Source organism: Chlamydotis macqueenii, chromosome 5, assembly GCF_036417535.1.
Source record: "Chlamydotis macqueenii isolate bChlMac1 chromosome 5, bChlMac1.mat, whole genome shotgun sequence".
Lineage (NCBI taxonomy): Eukaryota > Metazoa > Chordata > Aves > Otidiformes > Otididae > Chlamydotis > Chlamydotis macqueenii.
This window is the reverse complement of record NC_141560.1, coordinates 5,266,060-5,286,335: the sequence shown is the minus strand read 5'-3', so window position 1 is coordinate 5,286,335 and position 20,276 is coordinate 5,266,060. Positions and strand designations below refer to the sequence as shown.

General features: G+C 47.7%; 1 protein-coding gene and 1 long non-coding RNA gene across 2 annotated transcripts in view; both read left to right on the top strand.

Annotated features, from left to right (window-relative positions):
* Positions 1 to 15,812, top strand: part of ARMH4 (armadillo like helical domain containing 4) — a 59,143-nt gene extending 43,331 nt beyond the window's left edge. The window contains exons 6-8 of the mRNA XM_086748307.1: positions 11,146 to 11,177; positions 14,720 to 14,854; positions 15,047 to 15,812. Coding sequence (XP_086604433.1) covers positions 11,146 to 11,177; positions 14,720 to 14,854; positions 15,047 to 15,115 — 236 coding nt within the window. The 3' untranslated portion in view covers positions 15,116 to 15,812. The remainder of the gene's footprint in view (positions 1 to 11,145; positions 11,178 to 14,719; positions 14,855 to 15,046) is intronic.
* The window catches only part of LOC147600436 (uncharacterized), a 759,986-nt gene extending 740,246 nt beyond the window's left edge, over positions 1 to 19,740 (top strand). Inside the window, exon 2 of the long non-coding RNA XR_015258627.1 lies at positions 19,468 to 19,740. This is a non-coding gene — a long non-coding RNA (uncharacterized LOC147600436). The remainder of the gene's footprint in view (positions 1 to 19,467) is intronic.
* Positions 19,741 to 20,276: the final 536 nt, after the last annotated feature.

Genomic DNA, 20,276 nt, shown 5'->3' with positions numbered 1-20,276 from the left:
CATAAAACAACGCGTGATGAACTGACCTCAACCTCCATTCCCTCTTCCCCCTGTGCCGCTCAGGGGGAGAAGGTAGTAGAGATAATGTTAAGCTTGGGAAGAGGGAGGGCTGGAGGGAGGTTATCTTGTTCTCCGTCTCGTTATCCTGCTGTTTTTAGTAATAAATGAATAGTTTTCCCCAAGTCGAGTCTGTTTTGCCCATAACGGTAACTTTAAAGATTTCTCCCTGTCCTTATCTCAAACCTTGAGCCTTTTTTCCTTATATCATCTCCCCCTGTTCTCTCGGAGGGTGGGGGGAGTGAGAGAGAGACTGCATAGTCTGGTCCCGATTGGGGCTGAACTACGACAGCACCCTGGAAAATCACTGTACTCCTAGTAAGATCCTACCGTTTCCATGTTCTCTCCCCACTGTTTTGCTTTGCTCGTTGCTCGTTCCCTTTCCCCTCTTTGTGATTTCCCTCAGGCCCATCCCCATAGATCTACTGTGAAGGTTACAGGTGGCTGGGAGAGGTTTTGGGAAAACCCATTCCCTTTCTTCACCTGCCTAATGGAACTATTGCATTTTTCTTCCTTTCTTCCCTGGCTGGATAAGGATGCTTTCCTTCACAGATTTTCAGCCTTCGCAGTTGTGAATTTTACCATAAGTGGAGATGGGTATTGACCATTTTGGGCTTAATATATGGTGTATTTGAGTCGTAGGGTAAGGCTGAGTTTGGTCTGTTGTCCCACGTTTTGTGTTCCTTGCAGGAGCAGGAGTAGGGTCAGGTTCAATGTCTGTCACAAATGCTCAGAGCAGTTTTCTGAGCAGCAGAGTTCTTCCCTCTTTGGTCCTATATTTATTTGACAATTTACTTCTCCCTACGAACATTCTTTAAAAACTTCTCTGCATGTCCTGTCTTCAAGAACAGGTAAGACAAGCTGAGTGGATGCTAATGAGGGTAGGGAAAGGAAAATATATTTGTTTTTCTTTAGCACCCTAGTTGCTTTGATACTTAAAATAATGGCTGTCTAAAGAGCTTTTCTTTCTGAATAAGACCGTTTTACTGTGATTTAATATAGGTACTGTGTTAGCTTCTAGAGCATCACATCCAGATGGAGATGTTACAGTAGGGGCTATTAAAATATGTAGGAAGAGGCTCTGACACAAGCAACTCGCAAGAGAAACAGAAAAGACAGACTAAATATTATGTATTATACCCTTCATATTCCCGTGGTAGGGATGGGAAGTGGTATAACAGAGATTAATTTGCTCGCCTGTGGTTATACAAGAAGGCAATTGCAAGGCCATCGAACCAGCGTCAGGAACCATAAGTTAGCATTTGGTGTTTCATCACGAGAGCATCGAAACACAGTGGGAATCGATGCTCAGCTCTTGGTGCAAGAGGAACGTGGGAGCAGAATTTTTTTTTGTTAGCAAACAGAAGCAAGTGCATTTTTCTTTTGCGACTAACACTGGGCAGTGCTCAGTCTGCTCATGTTCCGAAGTATTTGCATGAAAACGAGTCTCTGAGATAATCAGATTTTATTTCTAGCATCTAATCGATGCCCAGGGCTTTGAGGTTTAATTACTAGAATAATTGTTTGCTGAAAACACAGTTCAATATCTATTTTTTCCTTTAAAGGCCAACTCCATCATCTTCATTTCCAACCATTTAGTGCTTTATTGATCTTTATGTCATTTCATGAGAAATGCTGCATCTTACTAGCCAAAATAAAGGCCAAAACTGGAAATAAGAAAAATACTTTCTTTTTCTTAAGTACAAAAAATGGAAAGTCCCCTATTTCATCCTTTCTTGCTGCAGGCAAATCCTTCCTACAGTGTCCCCAGCAAAAATGATTCTGAGAATTACATTTGCTCTTTATGGAAGAAAAGAAAGCAAACCAATAATCTTTTCAGAGCCTGATTAATATCAGACCTAAACTGAAGTACAGAAAGAAATTTTGCAGTTTCACTGCTGATCCTTTGCAGTAGATAAGGATGCAGGCTCTGTCAGGAGGACGTGAAGGTCTATGTGGCTTGCATTTAGCGAGGATTGAATGAGTGAGTTGAGTAGCCGCGTGGAGAAATGCCGTCTCTGTAGAGGGGAAACTCACGTGGCTCTGGCTGGAGATTTGGAAGGTATTTAGTCAAATAACAGCGACCGTTGTTTTGCTGCGGTCCCGCAGCAGAAAGGAGATGCTCTTTATCAGAGGGATGTGTGAGGCACTCTCCATCTGCAGCTTCTCCAGCTTTTTCATTCCCCCCCATCACAGCAACTGGGCATTTACTTTTAATTTGCAAAAAAATGTATCTGTCTTTCCCAGATTTTGAGAAAGGGTGCTGGGTTATGGAGCGGAAAATAGGCTTGTTGAAAAATGGGCATTAAAAGGTAGCATGAGACTGATTTCCATTTCATGTTTCTCTATAAATATATGGGGTCAAATCCTACAGTCGTAGCTTGGGCAAAATCACCGGTGATTTCAGGAGGACTTGGTGCCAGAAAGAGCTGGAAGATTGGCTTAGTGCAAGCACAAAGATCCCCAAACCCTCAGCGTCAGTGGCATCAGATGGCACAGCTCCCCAGCCGCCGCAGAGCGGCTCTGCGACGTTATTTATCGTGCTTTGTTTTCTCTAATCCCCAAGATGACTTGGGCAGATTGCAAACGCAACACGGACCCTCTTGACGGTAGGAAGAATTTATGTTCTGTGGCTGCGTCCTCAGCTGCTGTACGCAAAAGTTGGCAAAAAACAGCCAACTGAGGATCTCAACATATCTTAAAGCACTTAAAAAAACCTGTAATCAAGTTTGAGATGCGCTTACTATGGAAGGGTAATGCTTCCCCCGTAAGGCATTGCCATGTAAATCTGCACATGAGTGTGGTGTGCCTGGCACTGACAGCCATGCCAGTCATTAAATTTGTTGCGTGCTTCCTATTGTATTCTAGTTCTTGACAAATTTTGACAAATTTTAACTGTTTGGACAGAAATTTTTCGATGCTGCTCGCCCCAGACTTTTTGATAAATTTTTAGCTAAAGGAGTCACCTGCTCCAGTGGATGAAGAGAGGGAAAAAAAAACCCATCAATAATTTTTTTTACCAGAGACCTCTGAGAAAAAACCTAATGGACAATTAGAAATGTTATCCTGCTGAATATACAAAATGGAGTGTTTCTTTACTCGTGAGTCTTGACTTTGCAGCTTTAATACCCTTTTTAATACAGCTCTTGTGTGTCGTCTATTTACGTACCGCTATCCAAATATTACTACACAAAAGCAGCAGTTGAAGAGCCGCATGTCCTCTGAAAGAAAGTTTTCATGTGCTTTTTTCGGGGAGCTAATATATCTGTTCCAGAGTTTTTGCTAATCCCTGCACTCTGAATTCTTGTAAAATTTTGCCGTAGAGATGTTCTACTCTGCCACCCAGCTGAAGTCCCTCTGTGGCTCCCCACTTTCCAGCCCAAATCGTGCTGGGCTGGGATGGACTTGTGCAAGCACCCGCATTGCCCACTGCAAGGACAGGTGAGTGGTATTAGTTTGGACTCCCATGACTCAGAAAACAGATTAAAAATCTCCAGAGAGCAACAAGATTAACCCAGAACTGCTGTGAAAGTGCTACCCTGCTTCATCTATGCTGTCTCCCTTGGAGAGGAGCTGAAGAAGAAATGCAGCGTGAAGACCTTCTGGCAGGCTTGGAAGCCCCTGAGACCCAAATCAGGGTTTGCTGTCTGTTGTGTCTCAGCCAAGAGGACCCAGAGGTTGGAGTTCTGAATGGAGGTTTTCACCATTGCCTGTGAGACCACCCTGTGTTGGCTTTTAGCCTCAGGATATTAGATCTTGCAGTTGTGGCACATTTATGTTGTGGAGTGGCTGTTGCGTTTTAGGTCTTTATAGGAGATTTTAAGATATTTCTCTTCCTCTCCTCAGGTCTGTAACACTAATGTCATGGAGGCTGGACTACAGAGGGAGAGATAGAAGATAATATCAGTCAGAGCAGGGATCAGGGAGCTTCTGTGTGCAATACATCACAATACAATAGTAGTATTGTGTGTGCTCCGTTCCAGGTCCTCTGGCTTCACCACCTTTGTGCTTCCTCCTCCATCACCCATCTTGTCTCATGCATTGCACTGTGCCTATGTCATGAATGAAAGGCGGTGAATACGAGCATTTTCAGCACATAAGAAAACCTGTTAGCTAAAGCAGAGTGGATTCTTGCTGCGGGTAAGTCTGTGCACGCAGCTTTGAACACGGTGCGATCCAGTTAATATTTAATTGTACAAGAAGTTATGTCAGCCGCTTCACAGCAACGTCCTGCTGATGCCTTTTACTCTTAGGATCATGAGAGGTTTTCTACCTTGGCTTTGCTTTATCATCTTGTGCCTGTCAGGGATCGCTTAGGGAGAAACAAATAGTTTGTCTGTGCCAAGAAATGTTTTCAAGACACGGCAGAAGAACTGAGTTTATGGGGAAATTCAAAGGCAGAAGGGCAGGGCCTGTGCCAGCCTCAGCAAGTGGCTGCTCAATGCGGGCAGATCAAAGTGGAAAACAACTTAAAAAGTGTGAGGGAAAAGGAAAGGAAAAAACTGACTTTTGTTAATTCGAAGTTTGCCCAAGCAATTTTTCTTTTTTTTTTCTGAAAACTAAATGGTAATTGTCAGTTTGATGCTTGTTTCGTTATCTGGCCATTCAAGTCTTCTTGAGTTGGGCACAGGGGGAAATGCATTCATCAAAATTCCCACCAAGTAGGTATAGCTTTTCTTTTGGAATTAAAAATACTCTGCCGTCCAGCCAAATGCCACTTTCTGTATTATTTGTGTTAGTAAGTAAATAGGCAATTGTGGTTTTTAAGGAAAAGGAGCTGATGCAGCCTTGTGCCGTTAGCTTGTCAGAGCTGAGCAGATGGAGCACGGAGCATTTCTGCAAAATTGTTCTCCCTTGTCTCATTTAAAAGAAAGTCTTACCTGCAAGAGAGAGGGATGAAATCTGTAATGTAACAGGGCAGATGGCTTGGGGTAGATAGGCTGATTTAAAGTAATTGATCTTTTCTTTAGTTTTTACACTTTAACCAGCTCTCCTTTGCTGGAATGCTGGCCTTTTCCTGCTTTACAACCACCATAGCCATTGGGACGAAGACTTTGTCCTGGCCGGAGGAAGGCAGAGCAAACCCAACATCATGGCAGGCATTGTCAGCGCTCAAAAAGAGCTGCTCTTTGCTCCTTGGCTCCACCCAAGGTGTTCTGGTCTCTCATCTCCAGATGTCATGCGGTGGGGACTGTCATCTGCTCCAGTGGGGGCCCTGTCCTTAAACAGCTTCTCTGGTTCCTGAGATAGGATGTGATTTCTGACAGACATGAAAGCAATTAACAGCAGCTGTTAGATCAAAAGCTTTTGATGCCCTGAGCATATAAGAGTGAGTGGCGTTTTCTGATTTCTCAGAATGAATCTTCATGCAACACTCTCAGCCTATTGCACTTAATCAATTACAGATATAATGGTCAAGTCATTTCAAGGAAGAAATTTTTTTACACTGAGGGTGGTGGAACACTGGCCCAGGTTGCCCAGAGAGGTGGTGGATGCCCCATCCCTGGAAACATTCCAGGCCAGGTTGGACGGGGCTCTGAGCAACCTGATCCGGTTGGAGATGTCCCTGCTCCTTGCAGGGGGGTTGGACTGGATGGGCTTGAAAGGTCCCTTCCAACCCAAACCAGTCTGTGATTCTGTAAGTCAGGTTACTTGAGCTCCGGATTAACCATAAAGCCATCCTTCAGTCCTTTTCTCTGCCCTTTGGGGAATGTAAAGGAGGCTGGTGCCACATTTTCACCACTGGTCTCATGGTCATGGTGAATTATTAAAAGAGAAGGTGCTGGATGTACAGATCAGTATCAAGATGAATTTTTTTAATTAAGAGATAAATGCTGGATTTGAAAATACAGTGAGATGCACAGGGCAGAGGGATAATGTGCTGGTTTTGCCCTGGAAAAACAGAATTGCTTTAGATCATGATTAAAAATGCGAATATAATTAAAACAGTGTGATAAAACTAAAGTGACTAGATAAAGCAGCAGGGTATCCAAGATGGGAAGGGGGAGATGGAATTGATGGCAAGAGGGCATGAATTATTGATCAAAATCTCCACCAGAAGGTAAAGTCTTAGCATTTTCTTATCTGGGAAGGGAGAGAATGAATGAGAAGTGAACAGAATCATTAAGCAGCTTTATCATCACATTGGAGTGGATAATTAGGCAATTAGGATTACTAAAAGTTGGCAAAGCATAAAGCCCGCAGGACTCGTGCTCCTGATTTCAGAGGGCGGTGCTGATGGAAGCGGGGAGAAGCCTTTGGGGAGACGTTTGATGGTGCATTATGGTGAGGCGTAAAGGCAGAGCCTGGCTCTGGCTGAACAAATTGGGGTGCAAGAGACCTGACCAGTAAAGAATAACTTATTTGAGGGTGGACAGTCCTCTGAACAGCAACAAGAAGGGAGGTTGTGAATGAAGGCCCCTGATGAGGGTTCAGGGAAGGAGAGCACAGTTAACGGTACATGCAGACCCACTTTTCTCCATGATGGGGATGCACAGTAGCCAGGGGAGTTACTGTGTAGTAAATGTTTTTTGTGCTTTTTTTCAGATCTTTGCCCTTAGTTAACATCCCCTCTCAGACGAGTGGTTTGTAGAGAGACTTTGTAAGCTGTGGGTGCTGCAAGATTCCTGACCAAGAAGGGAGGAAGGCTCTTCCCTAGGAGGAAGCTGTGAGACTGTGGTTTAGACTTGTGGTGAACGTGGTCTGTCATGCAAAATTAATTTAACTTTCTTTGGTCAGAAGTGACAAATACTGGATTTTCCCCTGATGTAAATCATGAGAACGCTTCGTTGTTGGAGGATCTTTCCAGCTGAACTTGGTGGCGGCTTCCAAACCTCTTATTTCAGTTCTCTGTTGTAAATTATATCTGATCACCCTCTCTGCAAGAAACAAATGAGCAGCTTGGGTAAGCTGGCTGAATCTGTATGTATAGCGGATGTAGAGCTGTAGGACACAGTGGAAAGGAGAAGGATGGGAGCACAAGAACCGTCTCCCATGAGGGTTTGTTTGGATTTATAACATTGAAGGGTTCAGTGGTAAAATGAGGTGTTGGGCCAGCCAGTGCCACGTCCCGCAGACCCTCAAATGTCACCTCTTGCCCCTCTCCTGAGCCTTCAGCCTGCATCTGACAAAGTCTGAACTTCCAGAAGGTTTTTTGCTCATGGGGCTTTTTCACTGTCCCTTTGGACCAGGTTCCTCCAAGGAAGGGCCAGGCAGGCACCGCAGGCTGCTCCTTCCCTCTGCAAATTAGCCTGACTTCTTGAGTTGGCACCGCGGCTTCTTAATAGCTGGCTGCACATTTTCAAGGGGAAGGCTGGCTAAAAATGACTAAAAATAGCGCGCTGCATCTGTAACTGTCTGAATTCATCCTGGGCTGCTCTGACGCCAGTGCCGGACAACTGTGCTCCTCCTCCATGCTCCTGACCTGCTTAATCTTAAGCTATAAGTTATTTAAAATTAATTTGCGGAGATGCAGACATTATATAAATCACTGCGGAAATGCCAGATTATGTATGTAATTTTCGGAAGTGCTCCACAGTGGTGTAACTCGGCTCGCCGTGAAACCAGGGGATCAAAATTAAACTGACGCAGGGAGTTTGGACGAGTCACCATCCTTCAAATGCTGCTGAAGAGGAGCCGGCACGGCAGACGCTTGTTAGGAATTTCACACCCAGAGACTGTTGTCATTTGTTCAGGACATTCAGTGATCAGGGAAGGGAAAAAAAAAAAAGGAGATGATGAAAAATACATGGAGTAGAGTATTTGTTACTAATTATTTGCCTCAGTGGCAAGTCACCTAGTGTTTTCGGAGAGCCTTGCATTTTTATGAGAAGGTGCCATCCACAATGTTCCTTTTCCAAGACCAAGTTCAGAATATTAATTATGGATAATGATGCATAATTAGAGCCTGAAGTTGAGAATTAATTGGTGGTAGCCGTTTAGTGTAGATACCAGTTTTAACTTGAAAAAGTGCTGTAGCTCCTACCCACACCCCACGTGTCCACATATGGGTAAATAACGGGAGCAGTAAGCACTTGGTTTTAATGGCACAGTGGCTTGTTGTCTCCTCAAAGGTCTAAAAACAGTTTTGTCCCTTACTGACATTAAAAGTGTTTGTAATTCACAGTAATCCCGTGCTCCTTGACTTGTCATGGCCCCAGCCTGACCGGCTGCAGAGCTGGGGGTCCGGGACCGTGGCTGCGGCTGCTCCGTGCTCCCCGTTCCTGCCTGGGAGAAGAGCTGGACCCACTGCTGCCGCACACCCGTGCTGTCCTGCTGGGACGTTGGAGGGCCAGCCAGGTTTTTGATCTCCTGAATTTGGGACCATTATTTTCATCTAGCACAGGTCAGGGGCTTTCGCCCAGCCAGGCTGTAGCTGCATTATTGCATCTCTTGAAGAGACATCCACTCCGGAGGAGGAATCACGTGGTGTTAGTTTTTTCTGTGGCTTAGGGTGGTTCACAAAGGCGTCTGGCATGTGCTCTCCACAGCTCAAAGCAAGGTCGGTTTTAATAATAAGCAATTGGATAAATAGCAAATAAAGATTTGTACTGTAGTGTCCCTGGGTCCCAACGGACGTGCTGCTGTCATTTTGTGGAGCAGAGGGGAACGAAGCTGGAATTTGTGTTCGTTAGAAGTCGGTGGTAGAATGTTATTAGGTCAGCCCCTGCCTCTGACTTGTCAGAAATACTCCTGAGTTAATTGCTGCTTTAGAGGCACCAGCGTTGTTCAGCTGCAAGAAAGTGGGTCGACTATTGATGAGATCACCAATCCCATATAATTATTGTGAAAATAGTCTTTGTGCTTAGCTTCAGCTGCGGCCAGCCCAGCATCACAGCGGCTTTGCTGTCTGCACGCACCGTGTGTACTCCTGTAGCTGTCTGGATGTGGATGGAGGGCATCACTCTGAAGATTCACAATGTGCACTGTGGTTTGGAAGCTCTGACTGTTATTATGTGACTGGGAGTCACCATCACCTCTCCTCCTGGCAGCCTGGAATAAAACACGATAGCATCGTTAGACATGAGAGTCATGAGAAGGCTCTTTGGCATGAATTTTGGGATCAATTCCTTTGGTTTGCAGTATTTGTGGTTTTAAGCAGAATTTTCTGGGTGTTGTGATCTCTCCCACGCCTGTCAGCAAGGCAATGGTGTAGGAGCTCACCTTGAAAGTCTACGTTTACACCCAGTGTTTTGGTGTTACACCTAGAAACCCAGCTGAGGAACCTCGCCCAGGGGAACCACACGTTCCTTCCTCTCTGGTATTCCCCTGGGAGCGAAACACCAGCAATTCAAGGCATGCAGGCTTGGACTTGCAGAGGACGATGGTGATGGCATCTTCATCAATTGAGTTTACTAAGGCTTAGTCCATGCAGGTCAGGACTAAAGCTGGGAAGAGTTGGTAGAAGTAGATGTTTTGTCCTCTTCTGGTGCTGTGGGTGTCTGAGTGTGTCTCCCAGATAACTCATTTTATTTCTTAGCTGCACATCAGAGACAAGTGAGTTTGTGTGTATGCTTCTGTGCCCGTTTCACATTTTTTTCACCTCTAGGTAATATGAGATACTTCCGTTTGGAAAATGTTATGTTACTAATAGTTAAAAAGGGAATATTCATATCACTTCACACTTGTTAAAATTGTGCAGGTTAATTCAGTGATGCTGACATCTGGGCTGAATCTTATTACTTCCTGGCTGCTGTGCTTCTCTGTATTGTATCTGAGGCATTAAAAGGTTATTTACTGATGGCCCTACGGCTGCACCCTCCCCACTCACACTAAGGTTCTGATTTCAGAAGAATGATTACCCCAAGTGGTATATAGAGTCATAGAATCAAAGGATGGATTGGGACCCTCAAAGACCATCCAGTCCTACCCCCCTGCAAGGAGCAGGGACATCTCCAACCAGATCAGGTTGCTCAGAGCCCCGGCCAACCCGGCCTTGGATGTTTCCAGGGATGGGCCATCCGCCACCTCTCTGGGCAACCTGGGCCAGTGTTTCACCACCCTCAGTGTAAAAATTTTCTTCTTTATGTCCAGTCTGAATTTGCTTCCTTCTAGTTTAAAACTATTACCCCTCATCCTATCACCCTGCTTGAAGAGTTTCTCCTCATCTTTCCCAGAGGCCCCCTTTAGGTACTGGAAGGCCGCTATAAGGTCTCCCCGGCGCCTTCACACCTATGTGCACGTGCAGATTCTGATACAGCTAATGCAAGCTTTGAAGAGAGCTTCTGTAAGAAAACAGGTTTGGAAACAGGGCCTCACTCCATAAACGGTGCGTTACATTTGGGATCTAACGCATCCTGGGAGAAATGTCCTGCCGAAGGACACTGGTACATCCTAGAGTCCCCTTGTGCCTGTAGCATTGTCCTCCTGGAGAAAGAGGGATCCTTGACCAGGGCTTAAACACTGTTGCTGAACAACCCTGAAACAACCGAACAATTAACTCTTTTCTTGCCCTTTACCTATGAGTAGGAATTTGTTTGGACCTCTCAAAGGTGTTTCATGGGACTTATATTAACTGTTAGGACATTAAAGTCTATGGCAGTATAAATTTACTTGGCTTGGTAACTTTGCACCCCCAGTGCTGTCCCAGTTCCTCTGGTGACTTCCCAGAGCAGGCAGTGGCTGCTTCCAGAAAAGCAGGGAAATACAAGACAGGGAATAATCCCTTTTTTAGGCATTGTTACGGGCTATGCCAAATAGAGGGAAGAATTTCTCTGTGGAGGTGGCCAGCACAAGGGGATCGCCACGCTGTAAGGTTTTTTTCTTGTCAGACATCCCAGTGCATAGATGAGAAGTGCTGGTTAAAAACCCACAACCCGAAATACTGTTTTTCATCCTGCTTTTCAAATCGCTCCGAAGATGTGGACTGCGCGGCAACAGCAAGCTTCTTGCCTGCCAGCTCGCTTGGAGAGTTTCTTGGGTTGATTTGCCACATTTGCTCTTTTTCATGAATGAGAAAAGGAAATCTAATGGAAAGTGTTATCAGCTTGTCACATTAATTAGTGTCTATTTTACTACTATCGTTATCATTCGTCACTGATTAATATAACATAAGTAACATGATTACCGCTTTTTTGTCTTATTTTTCAGTGAGAAGCTGGATGGAGAAGCTGAAAGATAAGGTAGGAGGCTCAGTTTTTCAATTACTTTAAAAGCAAAACCATTTTTCCTTGCAGGAACAAATGAACTCTTGTCAGTGCAGTTTATTATCTCTACAAAAACAATTGAGAAGGGGCTTAGAATTTTCTCTAGGAGGCTGATGCTGCTGTTGTACATAGCGGTGTAAATCCACAGTACATCCCGGATGAGGAGTGACTAAGAGCAGAAAGAGGGACAGGGACTTCTCTGGACTAGAAAATCACCTTCTCATCAGACTACCTGGGTTACTTTCTTTTATTGCCCTCTAACTTACTTCCACTCCTCAGTCCTAATCTTGGTTCTGGATCCAAACCAGAAGGACCTGGTGATTCCCCCTGGTGAGGGGCTGCGTGCCATGCCACCGCCTCTGCATGAGACCTTTCCTGCCTCCACATGCAAGAAGAGCCGCAAATTCCTGGAAGGAAAAAGCAAATGCAGGCAGAATGAAAAGATAACAGACCCCGATCTTCTCTCCCTGGCATTACAGGGTGATGGTGCATGGAATCAAAAGTTATGCCAGCCACAGGCACTGATGGGTTTTTAGGCTCTGCTGCCCTAGAGCAAATACTAACATTTTGAAATGGCTGTGAAACCTTCCAAATGTTGCGTTGGTGACAGCAAAGCCATGAAGCTAGAAATGAGGTGACAGTAGTGTTTTAAGACAAGAACATTTTGTGACTCAGCAGGGCTTGGAAATTCTTGAACAGGATCAGAGTTAATAGAAAAAAAAATGCCACAAGGAATAATGACTCAATAGGAAACTCCAGCCCCTGAAAATACTAAGCTTGAGCAGATTGTCACCCTAGGAGGCCAGCCTTCCCACGTGATCCCCAGCAAATTTCAGCAGCACCTTACTTTCAAGTCTAAACAGAGAGATGAGGTCTGGGTATCTGTTTTCCAGAACTGGAGACTGGAAAGGTCTACAGTGGGTTCCTGCCCAGCCCTTGTTGAGTTGCTTTTCTGCCTACAATAGGAAGGAGGCATGTCTAGTGTGATCTATGCTCATAGCAAAGCACCCTGGCCTGGGATTCAGCCAGAGTGAATGCTTAAAGGATGGAGAATGGTTTTCCTGACGAAGGTAAAAAGCAGACACCGAGGCTGGTTGAGTGCCTGGAGTGAACATAGCATGCATGGGTCAACTGCCCAAAAGCCCAACAAAACCCACTCCCCCAACCAAATGCTAGTGAAGCAAATCACTCCCAAATGAACCTGCTTACACTGTTTCCTCCTCTTCCTTGTCGAGTTTTTCAGCACTGGTACAATATATGCCCCTCACATTTGCTGCTGGCAGAGCCCTGTCCTCTCTATTTTACAATCTCTCCATCCAAAAGAGAATCCCGACACATGATGGCCTCGTCCCTGGGAGATGTCTCCTCCTGTGTCCATCAGGGCTGCGCGGCTGGGAGTGGGAAGGGTGTGGGGAGCATGGTACCAGGACCATGGGTACCATGGGTCAGTCTGGGTCAGTGACAGATTTATGTCTGATCTCCTGCAACCACTGTGCAAATGTTGCATTTGGTATGGCGAATAATGAAGATGAGGTCCCTCTGAAGTCCTCTGTTGCTGTTATCTCAAAGTCCGGTAGAGCCAGGAAGGTCATGGTCAAGATCAAGGTCATGGCCCAGGACTGGGTGTATTAAAGCATCCCTAGGATCTGTAAAGAATCTGCATCTTCCTCATGGCAAAGGAGTAAAACTGTGGCTTCAGAGTTGGTTTTCTGTCAGACAAGTGCAAAAGCCCTCATGAGTTGGGCTGCGTGACGCAGAAGGACTGAGAGAACAGGTCCTGGATCTGCTTCACGTTGCAGGCTTTTGGGGTATAAATCCTTGGTTCAGCTGTCGGGGGAAGCCTGTAAAAGGGCATGGGCTGGCCAGGCGTGATGAAGGCTCGCGGATGGGCTAGGGAGCTCATCCTACTAAAACTGGTGATTTCTGACAGGGAAACTCAGCTGGGCAGCAGCTAAAAAGCCATTTGCAGCCTCCCCTCGCCGCCCACGCCAGCGGCAAACCTCCAGAAATAGAAAAACCCACGCTGCACTAATTAGGTCACCCAATTAAGGCACCTTAATTACCTAGCAGAGATACAGTCTTTTAGCCGTGTTCTCACTAACCTCCTTTTCTGGGGCTGGGGTGCAGTACACAGCCCCCCTCCAAGCGCGCGTGCTGAGCAGGGCTGGGTTTTCTGGGAGGGCGTTCAGGGGACCTCCGCAACCCAGCTGAAGATCCCTCAAGCCTTGAGATCCAGGCGCAAAATTGTCACTATTTAAAGCACCAAGCAGGACCTGGAGGGGTTTGGGAGAGCAAAACAGCCCTTGTGAGCATTTTGTCTGCCCCAGATAAAAGTTATTTTCGTTCTCCAGGTAAGCGTACGAGGGCAGGGCAGAGCACACTGAAGAGGCTTTTCTTGCCCCCGCTCAGCTTGCTAAGAGCTGTCTGATAGTCCTCTGAATTGTCCATGTGTCCTCTGGCAGGTGTAAGATCTATTTTGGGGGGGTGTAGATGGTGAAGGGCATGGCTGTGGTGCCACAGCAGAGGACCCCATTGTGGCAGCGTGAACGAAGGCGGCACTAATGAGGAAGGGAGCTGCCCCCCCTTACTCCATTGACCCTCCCAGCCTGACTTAGGTGAGGATGCTGAAGAGGATGCTGAAGCAATTTGGCACCTTAAAACATAGGTTAATTTTCATTTCAAACAGTAAAACATAAAATAACAAGCACTTAGGAATATTTTCATAGAATCATTAGGGTTGGAAGGGACCTTCAAAGGCCATCCAGTCCAACCTCTCTGCAAGGAGCAGGGACATCTCCAACCAGATCAGGTTGCTCAGAGCTTCATCCAACGGGGCTGGCTCTTCCACCTGCACCGTGCTCTCCCAGCCCCAGGGGCTGCAGGACGGTGCGGAGAGCTGTGGGCATCACTTGGCGCCACGCTGCTAGTCCAGATTCATGCCAAAAAGCATAGCGGCAGCTTTTGGCTCTGCGAATTGAGCTCCGGTGTGCGTGACCAGACGTGTGGCAAGGCACAGGCATATACCCGTGCCTTGATTAATGCTGGCGGTACCTGGGGAGCTTGGAGGAGCACTCATCCTGCTCTACACAGCATGTGGTAAGGCTGTTTGGGTCGTCACAGGTCTTTGTTGTGGCTGGAGATTGCCTTGGCAGTTGAGGTTTTCCTGTACACATGCTCTTCTCTTCACGCTCCACCCCAGCACTTGCAACTTTGCACCAGAATTATTCCCTCTCCTGAAGGTTGGTGAACACTGCAGCACCTCAACTGTTATAAGGAGGTATCTTAGCAAAAGCTGGTGGTGACTGGGCCGTGGTGGTTACCAGCTTGGTCCTGGAGCGGGGCTGGTCGGCTGGTCCTGGAAGCAGGGCCCATCCGATGCAGCCATGCGGTAGGGACTCAACTATAGTCAACTTTGATAAAAGCCACAGAGGGATGTGTCGCAGTCCCAGACTGGTGGAAGAGGACTCTCGAAGGATGGTCTTGTGAGTGCGGCTCTGCTTCTTCTCTTTCCCACGCAGGCGGGGTACATGTCAGGGATGCTGGTTCCTGTCGGAGTCGGAATAGCCGGAGCCCTCTTTATCCTGGGAGCACTCTACAGCATTAAGATTATGAATCGCCGAAGGAGAAACGGCTCGAAGAGACATAAAAGAAAGGTATGGCAGCTGCAAAGGAGAACCCCAATCCCACCCAGTCTCCTGTTAGCCATCGTGGCTGTACAGCGCGTGCAGCCGGGTTGTGGTTTGTCTGGGTTGGAGTCCCTCGGTTAGAGGACGGGGGGCGGATCCGAATGCTCTTCATTTCCTTTCTGCGCGTGGAGCTCTTTCACGTTTCTTTTCTTCCCCTAGCAGAGGGAATTCAACAGCATGCAAGACCGAGTCATGCTCCTAGCTGACAGCTCTGAAGATGAATTTTGATTCAAACCGCAGTGCCCTTGTGACGGCCCGTGACTTTTAAAAGGAGGGAGGGGGAGAAAACGAACAAGCGACTTTCTGCTGCATCGCTGCTCTCTGCCGCCCCGAGCCACCCAGCAGCGGTCGGTACCAGCCCAGCGAAACAGCATGCTCTGCTCTATGTGTACTGTGCCCCCATGTTTGTTTTGACACAGTAGTGAGATTTCACATCTGCACCTGGCGCCTCATTCAGATCCGCAGTGCGTCGGAGCTGATATGTACGGATGATTCTTTTCCCATTATCCCGGTGTCCTGCTCTGGTCCTGGCTGGCAGTCATCTAATCATAACGATAGCTCTCGCCTAACCCAGGAATGGAAATCTTTACTGTGAATGACTTCTGTCCAATTTGTTAATTTTCAATGTTACATTACCTGAGCTAGAGTTCATTAGTGCTAAGATTAGCTGCTCTGCTTAATTAATGAGTTATACACTTGAACCGTATCCCTCACCACCCGAGAGGTGCCCGTGTACAGCGTTGTCCGTACAGTTTGAAGCACATTTCTGCACTTGGTTCCCCGACTCTCACCCCTTCTTTCTTCCTTCAGCTCTGCCTCACGCTTCTTGGAGATGCAGAGGAATGGCCTCGCGGCACAAATCCCAGTCCGTTTTCAACCAGCACTGTCTGTTACAGCACAATAAATGCCAGCGCTCGCCTACTGATGGATCGTCTTGCATGGATCTCTTCGCTTTTGTTCAGTGTGCAAGTAGGCGAGGGAAGAGGCAGGTTGGGGGTTTCCTCAGCTTCTGCCTCCTGTTTGAAGGACACTAGTTGGTGGTTCATCACTTTCACAAGGCTGCATCCACACAGAGACGAAAGCGGAGCATCCGTCTCCTTTACCCACTGGAAATTGCATTTTCAGCCCCTGGAAGCTGTGTGAGTGGCAGCACCTTTGGGGGATCTGGATGGGTCTTGTCTCCAGACCACCAAACGCAGAAAGGCACCAGAAGTTTGGCGGCTGTCAGCATTGAGGGATTTGTGGCTCGCAGCTGGAAAGCAGTGGCAGCCACAGCTGGGGAGGCGTCTGCTGCGGGGAGCTGATGTGGTCGCGCTGAGGAGCCCTTGGCCGCGGGGGGAAAAGGTGAAGCTGTAGGACAGGTGGCTGCAGAGGGTTGTGGAGCTGAAGCCCAGGGGTGGCACGGGGTGAGGGCAAGCTGCCGTGCTGCCTGGGCTGCTAGCACCGGGTTGCAGAGGGGGACAGCCAGTGTCTGAGACATTACTGGAATGGAGCAGGGGGAACTAACGATGCTTTGCACAGAAATGCTGTCAAAATAGCTAGAAAAAGGGCTGTGTTACTTCATCTCTGCTTCTGGTTGTGGAATGACTTCAATCTGACATTTATGCAAAACATCAGTCTTTGTGAGGTGGGAATCACTGTTGTGTGGGAATCATCCTTCATACCAGGAACAGCAGCTGTGGCCAGAGGAGACCTGACTGGGCAGATAAGGCCAGACCGCACATCTGCTGAGATTAAATCCCACTGAGTCTTTGAAGAAGGGGAAGGGAGGAGAGTTTGAGGAGGGGCAGATGCAGGATTTCGTTCCTTGTAAAGGTGAAAAGGCCTGTCAGGTAGTGAAGGGTAGATGTAGATGATGGTAAGCAAATCTCTCGTGGGCATGTGAGTGGGTTTGCAAGGTAACACATTTGGAAGACCTTTCTGAAGTCCAGTTCTCTCTTGAGAGGGCCTCCTCTGGACATTAAGTCATCAGGTGTGATGTTCAGCTGTGAACAAGCAGTGTTCTTCAGACCCCAGCTACTTTCCTGTGGGCCTTCCCCACACATCTACCAAGTCACTTGGAGAAGAATAGGTGGGACGACCTGTATTCAAAATGCTGCTACTGATGCTAGTCTTCCAGATGAAGAGCTGCCCATGGTCCCTCCCTCGTTCATCCCGCAGAGTTTGTGGGAAGCGGGTTGGGGAAGGCACAGTAAAACCTGGTCCGTCAACATGTTGGGGACTCTTTATACCCTCATCCCTCTAGGACAGGCTTTCCAGGTGCCCCTACTCAAAATTAAAGCCTCTTTCTTCTGAAACAAATGTTCGGTCCAAGCTAAGAAGAACTTTTCCTTCTGGACTGATCTCTCCCTATTTTCTTCTCATTCCTAAGTCTCTTGGATTTTGGAGGTAGTTGGGAGGTGTTAACAGTCCAGTTGAGAGTTGCTGGCTGTCCTGGAGTTTTGGGAATCAGGAAATGTCCCCTGGGCTCTTTGATGATTTGTTCCAGGCAAGGTGTGATGGGGGACTGCAAGGTGGAATGACTTCTCCATTCCAGTTAGCTGGAGGTCATCTCCAGAAAGGCTTGTCTTTTGAGTACAGCACCAGGCAGGCTGGGAACAAGACTACACAGGCAGCTGCAGGATGGTTTTGAAATGCTTTACCCTGGTCCAGCCAGGGAGGCGTGGAGAATAAGCAATGACAAAGGGCACTGGCCCCTCTGCAAGAGGGAGTCTGGCTGGGAGCAGGAAGGATGGTAGCGGGGCTGGCCGAGTCCTTTGCATGCAGCTGTAGCCTGAAAGGGAGACCTGAAGTAACACTGGAGAAGAGGAGGTGGCAGCGGTGCTGCGGAACAGAGCAGATGTACCAGCAAGACCCAAGCAGCTGGAGATCAGCAGGGTTTTGTGCAGAATGGCCTGCGGAGGACAAGCTACCCTTGCTTTCTTGTTAATGGTGCCATGGCAGTGCAGTGTGTGACAGCGGCCCAAGCTGCGTTAAATAACAGATAAAATGCAGAGCTCCTGGATGGTCGGGAGATGGAGAGATGGCTGAGCGAGGCTGCTGGTCTGAGTAAAAGTACGACAGCCCCGGCAACGCAGGAGGGGCTTTATGGATAGGTTGTTGGTTTGATGGATTGGGAAGGCTGGTGGGGAGGTGCCCTGGCCTTCTGTTGTGCTAATAAATCCACAGTTTTGGGAGTACTGTCCTTCTACAGTGGCAATCAGTTTCACCATCTCTCTTCTCCCTCCCCAACATAATGAACTCAAGAAGTTAAAGGTGATGCTACCACTCAGAGCGACGGAGGTGGTGTTTTAGTGCATCAGCTGGGTGCCCTGGTGCCCTCAAGAGCCCGGCTTCACTCAGCGAGGACACAGAGCAGGTGGCTGGGATGCTGGAAATCAGCAGTGCTGCCGGTGGGGCTCGACAAATGGTTGGAAATACCGGAGCGGCTATGTGGCAAGTGTCGTGGGACAAACTGGGCGAGCAGGAGAGTTGTAGCCAAAAGGGAGGTCCAGCCGCAGCATGGCTCAGTGTTGGCTCTGTGGTCTGGGCTGGAGCCAGCCTTGTGGGAAAGCAGAGCTCCCCCAGGGTTTTGCTGGCGGTCCAGCTTCACCAGCCAAGGTGCCTTGGTTGGGAGCTGCTGGTTGGCAGAAGACTACTGTTGGCCAACTTCTTGAGCCACTCAGCAGTGCAGAGAGATCCCAGCTAAAGTCCATTTGAAGTGGAGGTGTCTGTTGAATAGTTGGTTTTATTTAGGCACCTGCCCCAGAGCCTGGAGGCTCCCTGTGTCGTCAGCTTAGTTCTTAGTGTGGAGGCAAGAATCAAAAAGAGTCAAAACCAGCATTGGGTCCCAGTGAATCTTGTAGGAGCCTTTGGAGCACAGACGGGATTTTCTGCAGTGCCCCTGACGTCAGTGCAATTTCTGCAGGTCCTTAAAGCACAAGCATTGTTCAGCTCCTTCTCTTCTCATCCAAGGCCAGAAGACTTTGGAATGGGCTCTTAAAAATATTCTCCTGGAGTTTGGTTCATTTGCTTGAAGTGATCAGATTGCAGGCAGGGAGAGGAGGAGGGTTTCAGGTGGGAGCTGAAGCCTCCAGTCTCTTAACGCTCTGCTGATTTAATCTATAGCTCCGCATTGCCAAACAAGCAGATCCTTTTGAAAGAGACAGGACAAGGAAAACAGCGAAGAAGCGCCCTCCTTGTCCTGCATGCTAGGTGAACCGCAAGCCCCTGAATGTAGAGGTGGCTTGGGACACTGCTAACGCAGCCTTGACCCCAGGCAAAGGCACAGCTGCGACCGGCAGCTTCGCTGCAGCAATAATGATCTCTTGACTCGGCATGAGACAAGTCTCTCGCCTCTGTTTTGGATTTTCCTGATAGCACAAGCCAGAATTTATTGTAAGCATCACATAACCGCTTTGGCATCTACAGCTCCATTTCCAGATGCCCCATCCCTGGAAACATTCAAGGCCGGGTTGGCTGGGGCTCTGAGCAACCTGGTCTGGTTGGAGATGTCCCTGCTCTTTGCAGGGGGGTTGGACTGGATGCGCTTTAAAGGTCCCTTCCAACCCAAACTGTTCTGTGATTTGATGGCTTCCAAGGGGAGGAACCAGCCTGCCTGATGTGCAGCTCTTGCCCTGATGCATTCCACAGCTGCTGGTATTTCAAGATGTCTCCTATGCCAGATGTTCACCCTAGGTGAGGTTTCTCTGGACTGCACTGCTTCCATAGAGTGATATTAGCAGTCCTTGTGCTTTCTTGTGGTTTTCTATTTCAGACAAGAACCACTCCTCATACTGTAACTATGGAATGTAGCACTTTGTTAAATTAAAACATTGGGAAATAAAAAGCTGTCCAAGCTGTGACATGATTGCTGGAAGACTCGAGCGTTGCATTTCTTTCTCCGTGTTGCGTGGTCAGTGCAGGGACTCACGTGGGGCTTGCAGGGGCGATACAAGCGGTTGGGAGCCTCAGCCTGGGACTTTTGGGGTAGGATTTCCCTGGAGGTAGGTATCGGCCATGGGCTGTGATGAGTTAACACCCCAAATTCTCTCGGCTGAGTTTCCAGTAGCTGTAATGAGCCCCAACACTGACATGTTCACCCCGTTGATCTTTCCCACATAGCCAGACATCTCTGCGCGTACCAGGGCACGTGCCCTTCCCAGTTTGCCCCGTCTCCGCACACATCTTCCCAGCAAGAACTGTTTGTCCAAGCGTGTGCATTTTCGCTAATGAAAAATGGCTTGTTCAAAACAAGATATTCCCAGGGAAACAGCCATTTGGGGATTGCCCGGACACACTCTGTGCTAATTGGTCGTTGCCAAAACCTATCTGTATATTCATGAAGCTGTTTGCTGCATTGCTGACTTTTTTCCAATGGAAAAACAAAACCTGCTGAAAGAAGATAAAC